Source organism: Macadamia integrifolia, chromosome 6 (assembly GCF_013358625.1).
Source record: "Macadamia integrifolia cultivar HAES 741 chromosome 6, SCU_Mint_v3, whole genome shotgun sequence".
NCBI classification, from domain to species: Eukaryota; Viridiplantae; Streptophyta; class Magnoliopsida; order Proteales; family Proteaceae; genus Macadamia; species Macadamia integrifolia.
This window is the reverse complement of record NC_056562.1, coordinates 32,155,610-32,162,061: the sequence shown is the minus strand read 5'-3', so window position 1 is coordinate 32,162,061 and position 6,452 is coordinate 32,155,610. Positions and strand designations below refer to the sequence as shown.

The window sequence follows — 6,452 nt, the reverse complement described above, 5'->3', positions numbered from 1 at the left end:
TAAAAAAAAACATTAAATCTTAGAACCTCATTGTAATGTAGGCGAAAGTGATTTGCTATGGATTTAATAGATAGTATTGGATTCTGTTGCCGAGGATGTGCTTAGCCATCCCCTAGTTGAGAACTCTGTGTTGGGGTGAAACCCTAGTATCTTCAACCACCTCGCCTACATTGACTTAGACTGCCAAAACCACTCACGAAGTAAAAGAAAAAAGTTGTGCATAACCAACGAGTCATATCTTTCTAGACTAAGAAGTGATTGAATCCTGCTAAGAATCTAAAAATAGGGGAACTTGCATGTCATGTTAACATCCCTTGGGAACTCCTTATATCTGATTTTTTAAATCACTGTTGTTTGTTGACCGAAGAATTGTTTGTGCAGATACGAGGAAGAGCCACCAGAGCCGGAGGTTGAGGTAAACAAGTCAAAATTTTGCATATTTCTTGATTATTGTTTCTAACTGGTAGGATTTTTTTTGCACATAGCTGAACTGATAATTAAGATATTGGTTGTATACATTGGCAGGAAGGAGCAGAAGAGGATGTTGAGAATAATAATAATGAAGATGATACAGATCCTCTTGTAGCAGAAGTCGAAGAAAAAGAGGTACGAGAACCAGTTCAGCGCACTCGGAAGACTTCGAAATATATGACCAAGTATGAGCGAGCAAGAATCCTGGGTACTCGCGCTCTGCAGATCAGGTATCATTTATTGAACTTCTCTATACTAATAGAATGCATGCTGAAGCTATGTAAGATAACATTCACTTTTGTTGAACAGCATGAATGCACCTGTGATGGTTGAGTTGGAGGGTGAGACTGATCCGCTTGATGTAAGCTTCTTTAAGGAATCTCATCTGATGATATATTGAGTCCTTGACATATGCATGTAAATATAGTTGGATTACAGGTGCTGTTTTGTCTGATATGTTTGTTTGGTTGGTTGGGTGGTTACATGCTTTTAAAATGCAGTCTCCAATTTTGCCAAGTCTTGCCTCTCTCTCTCTTTACTTTTTTTAAGAAAAAACAATAAATTTTCCTACACTCATTGAAGCTTAAAGAATAGAGAATTACATTCTCATCCACTTTGGAGTTATTTTTCTTTTCAAGAACCATTTTAGATTAAAAAAAAAAAAATTTTCTCAAACCCATTTTTCTTGGAAATATCATCAATACTTGTTGGTTTACATTTTTTTTTTTAATGCATATCACTGATCTATGGATTCATGTATATCATTTCAAAATTTCAATGTATGTTAATGAGACTCATCAGTCATCAATGCTAATTGTTAATCAATTAAATAATTATCTATGATGTCTTTTAAATTTTTATGATTATGGGGGGGGGGGGGAGATCTTAAACCTTGTATTAATCCTTGCACTCTCTGCTAACCATGCGAGATCTCATCAGATCTCTCTTTTTTGGATCAACGAGATGGGGGGCGAGAGCAATATCTTAAACCTTGGTATTAATCCCTGCACTCTATGCTAACCATTCATTTGTTAGGTCATTGTTGAACCATCTAGCTCTTGAGTGTTGTTTATTTTTTGAAAAGCACATCAACATGAAATAAGCTATTTACGTATTCTGTGGTCATTTAATAATTGCTCATGAAATAAATAAACTGCAGGCTTAAATCATGTCTAAGGTGTGACTTTTTGGATATGTACTGTGGTTCCAAAGCCTGATTGAAGATGTCTACTTTTTGGACCTGTGTCATTTTCATAATATGCCTGCCTCTCTGTGAAGGACTACTGATTGTCTTAGCTGAACAATTCGACCAGTATTATATATTCTTAGCCTGAAAAAAGTTGTGTCAATGATGTTTATTTAAACACTTGAAAGTGGGTTCTGAAACCACCTTGGTTAGTTTTAGTATAGCATTAAAGAATTTTCAGGAACTGCTCAATCCATCTGTTTAATCTCTATTTTTCTTTTCAGGGGAAGGGGGGAGGGGGTTTTATTCGAGTCAGTGGGTGGTGGCCTCTTGTCTGATTTATATTAAAGGGGTTTTTTGGATCATCTTACCCAAAAAAACTAGGCTGTAGGTTTGGACCATCTGTTGAATTGATCTCTCTCTCTCTCTCTCTGCCCAAACTTCAAACTCTAAAAAAGCTCCTCTTCCTGTAGCCATGTGGAGGGATTATTACTTGCATAATTGTCACGGCATTTAGGCGATCCTAGGCATCGGAGGAGGGAAAGAATCAAGACGACACCAACAAGGCATCAAGGTGTTGCCTAGTAGACCACGGCGCCCTTCCAGCAAAAGGTTCCTGGAGGGAATTCTTTCACATGGACAGACTCTTGATTACTCTGATTACTTGCCTCTTGACAACTCTGATTACTTGGCTTGGACAGACTATCTGTCTGATTCATACAGTCTAATTTGGTTGTCTTCATCCAGTGCATATCTCATTTCTCTATCCTGCATGGAATTCTTTCACATGGACTACTACTGTTAGAGATTTATCTAAACAAATAAATGAATGAAGAAACTAGGAATGCTTAAGAAAAGCTCACTTTATGTGAAATGGCATGCAATCGGGAGGCATTGTCTCATTTTATCCACCCACATGAACTCCCATGTTGGGACCATGGTCATCAGCATCTTCCTGTAAATGGCAAGTGGAAATTCTATTCAGACCTATACATAAAAGGTGAGGCATGGCCAATCCGGATATCCTTGTAGCAGGTACACCTGGATGCCTATACTTGTGGTGCTGTTATCTGTATTAACTTCCTTGCATAATGCGGTATACGTTCCCCTCTTCATTGAGATGGGCGACTCCAGCATGTGGGGTTATTACATGATGCCATATATGCTGACATGGCAACGAAGCTTGGGTTGTAGAAACCCTATTGTGCCACAGCCATAACTTTTTCATCCACACGTTTAGATAATTGTTTCTTGACACCTGATCTGGGCCATATTATCTGCAACAGTGATTTTGATAGAATTAGGGACATATCATTATGCTTGATTTTATCAAAGGGCAGGTAGGATATCACTCTTGTTTTTTCAATGATATCAGATAGCAATGAAGGAGCTCCGGCAGCGCAAGATACCATTTACTATCCGTCGATACTTGCCTGATGGAAGGTATTCTCATTGTTTTTAAACATTATGTGTAGTGTCCTCCAATGTCTCAATAAATCAATAGTAACAGTGATCATCTGGTTGTGTCTCATTCAATGTGAAATTTGACAGCTATGAAGACTGGGGGGTCGACGAGCTAATTGTGGAAGACTCCTGGAAGAGGCAAGTGGGAGGTGACTAGTTGATATGTATCACATCTGGGTTGAAGGTTTTCATAACCTTCTAATATGATTTGGTTTTGTTCTTTCTGTACATCCTATGGTTAAACGTGGAAGCCATTGTTTGATGAATGGATTATAAAGGTTGTTGGTTCCTATAGAACAATATAAACCAGTTATTGTCTGTGAATTGAGGAGTCCATGGTCTTTAGTCCAGTCTGTTTACATGCATATAGTAGGATTAGTTGTGAGGAGGAATGGAAGAAAAACATCATCCAGAGGCTGGGAAGTGATGATACTTTCATGTCCTGCTGTAGTAATTCTTGAAATTAATGTATAACCTTGCAGGCTTACACTCCCTTTTGCTGTGATTCATTATTAACAGAATAAGATGTTCCATGGAGCACCCAATACATCTGGGCTCGGTCAAAAGAGATAAACCTACAGTGCACGCTTTTTCTTTTTCTTGTTTTGAATTTGATGCAGACTTCTGTTTTGGCCGAGGGCGAGATAATGCCCATTATGAGGATTGTGCAAGGCCAGCAGCCCGTAGAGAACATTTTCCATATTATTTTTGGGGAGAAGAACTCTCGTGGTAGCACGGCCCCTAATTTAATTATGGAGGGTGGCGAAATGATGCTTCCACCCCTGTGAAACCTAAAAAAACCACCCTGCTGATTCACAGTGCATCCTCTTATTGGTCCCACATTGGCACAAGAGGCCTAGGATTGGAGAATGTTTATTTTGGGATTCAGGTCCTTTCCAGTGTCACTGAGGTCTAACTGCATTCGACGACTGGAAAGACCTGGATTTGAGGTCTAAGTGTGTGGGAAGATTGGCCGGAGGTGTGCATCCATGTGTTGAGGTATGGTCTAGTTCTCTTAACCATTGATGCATAAGGTGTCAATGGGTTTGGTTTCGTTTAGATACTCAAACCTATTCAATTCGGTTCGGTTTTGATTTGGTTTTAATTCGATTCTGATATTCGATTTTAATTGATTCTGTAGCTCGGTTTTAATTTGATTATGCCGCAAGAGGTAAAGCCAAGAACTACCTAATATTAAGAACATTAGAAAAAATCAGAAAAATGTTTTCATAAGGGAACAACAAACGAAAAAACACAACTTTTTTTTTTTAATAAAAAGTAAAAAGTAGAAGAAGAATTACCTTAGATGGATCATGGATGCACCGCAAGCTATTCTCTAATAAACCTAATGCCTAGAAAAGAAGAAGTGGACTGAAGAAGAAGTGAAGAGTCGCTCAGGGTCGCGCCAGCCTCCTTAAGAGTCAAAAACTCAAAAGGGAATATGGAAAACCCCTCCTAAGTCTTAGCGAAGTAGTTTTTTTTTTTTAAACTTTTAAGAATAATTCGTTCGATTTCGGTTCTTAATCGATGGTTTTAACATACTAAACCGAAATTGAACCGAACCGAATAGCAATACTCACATACTCAGACCGAATATGAACCGAATTTATTTGATTCGATTCGTCCGATTAATTGGGCTCGGTTTCGGTTTCAATTTGAAATTGACACCCTTATCGATGCATGCTGAGCCTCTAGTGGCACGAGTGGGGATCCGGTTCCTTCATTTTCACCATTATCTTTCCCCGTTATTAGATGAACTTATCATAAAAAAAAAATCATATATAAACTTTTTCAATTTTCATTGGCATTATTGGCTCGTTTACGCTTTTTGTTAGTAAACATATTAATCTCTCCAATTCATCACTGTTTTTTTTTTTTTTCCCCTCACTTTATTTGAGTCTCTCTTTCTGATGTTGTATGCTATGCTTGAGCCCTTGACTGACTCGTTTTGGTGCTCAAAGTCCAGACGAGGAAGGGGGAGATCACAGGGTTTCTCCAATATCTGGAAGTAGTGAAGGTCGCCTCTGGTCTCCCTGCACAAGATATGGCCATAAAAGCCATCTATGAAACAACGGGGAGGCGGCGAGTTGATGTCCACTTCGTAACTACTGGTGTCCCCGGCAGAATCGAAGAGAATTTGGAAGGATTTTACCTTGAACATGGCGATATCTCTCTTGAAGAGGTTCTCCAAGATCAGGTCGGCAAGTCTCATGATAAGCTACTTATAATTGAATTTTCTTACAGAGGTTTTATCAAGATTTTTCCTTGATTTTGCTTCAGGAAACCGTGTACCAGTCACTCCGAGAAGGTAATGGGAATGCCAGGACTACAGCTTCTACTAGTGGTGGATCTAATGTGAATCATGGCCAAAGTAGTTCTGAGAAACGAGATGTGGAAAAAGAGAGAGGATCTTCACACTTTGCAGATGCTGAATCACAATTAGCATTTGATGAGGCTTTAGCTATAAGTATGCAGGAGTTGGAAAATCAGTTACTCATTTCCTCCCTTAGCGAATCAACTGGAACTGAAGCAGGTAACAAGAGATGATCTCCAAAAAGATATTTTTTAAATTATATGTTGTAGCTAACAGATCCGGTCCAAAACTACAATTGTGGTTGGTTAAATTTCTTTTGTTCATACTGTTTCTGGACGTCTATTTTATGTCATAACGAATAATTCATTACCATCTGAATTAATATAAGAAACTTCCTCCCACTATTACTCTGGCTCTGACTCTGACTCTGATTCTGGCTCATAGATAGCACATTCGTCTTTAAACCTTGAACAAATGATGGTAAGCTGACCTTCTCTTAACATTATCAGTTTTTTGTTTTGTTGAATAGATCTTGTAATCAGCCTCTTGCATCATTGATTGCTGGTTATCAGATCTGAACCATGCTCCTATTTCCTCTCTCCTCTACTCTGGCCGGTTCATAGATTGCGGATTTTTCTTTCAGTCTTCAATGATTCATTTATGCATATTGTCTTGACATTATCGGTTTTCTGTTGTTTTGCAGGTTATATTATACAGTCTGTTTTTACCATTACTGTTTGCATATGTTTAGATGAATCTTTTCAATTCCTAGAAACTCCTTGCATTTTCTTTTTGGGATGTTCTGAAATTCAGGAACTCTAGTTGTTTTCTTTCATTGGAGTATAGAAACATTGAAGACAAATGCTCAGACAAAATTAAAAAACCCAGTCCTGCTGAGTTGCTGTTCTGTATATGATTTATGAATGACTAAAAGGAAAAGGGGAGTAGAAATCTCTCTCTCCACACCACCCTCTTTATCTTTTCCTTTTTTTTTTTTTGGGGGGGGGGGGGGTTTTT

The 6,452-nt window shown here is 38.4% G+C and overlaps 2 protein-coding genes across 2 annotated transcripts in view; both read left to right on the top strand.

Moving 5' to 3' along the window:
• Positions 1-3,445, top strand: part of LOC122081076 (DNA-directed RNA polymerases II, IV and V subunit 6A-like) — a 4,392-nt gene extending 947 nt beyond the window's left edge. Inside the window, exons 2-6 of the mRNA XM_042648040.1 lie at positions 382-415; positions 526-701; positions 781-832; positions 3,033-3,100; positions 3,209-3,445. Of these exons, the coding sequence (XP_042503974.1) occupies positions 382-415; positions 526-701; positions 781-832; positions 3,033-3,100; positions 3,209-3,278 (400 nt within the window). The 3' untranslated portion in view covers positions 3,279-3,445. The remainder of the gene's footprint in view (positions 1-381; positions 416-525; positions 702-780; positions 833-3,032; positions 3,101-3,208) is intronic.
• Positions 3,446-4,994: 1,549 nt separating this feature from the next.
• LOC122082223 (E3 ubiquitin ligase BIG BROTHER-related-like) overlaps positions 4,995-6,452 on the top strand; it is a 9,392-nt gene continuing 7,934 nt past the window's right edge. The window contains exons 1-2 of the mRNA XM_042649694.1: positions 4,995-5,318; positions 5,402-5,654. Coding sequence (XP_042505628.1) covers positions 5,166-5,318; positions 5,402-5,654 — 406 coding nt within the window. The 5' untranslated portion in view covers positions 4,995-5,165. The remainder of the gene's footprint in view (positions 5,319-5,401; positions 5,655-6,452) is intronic.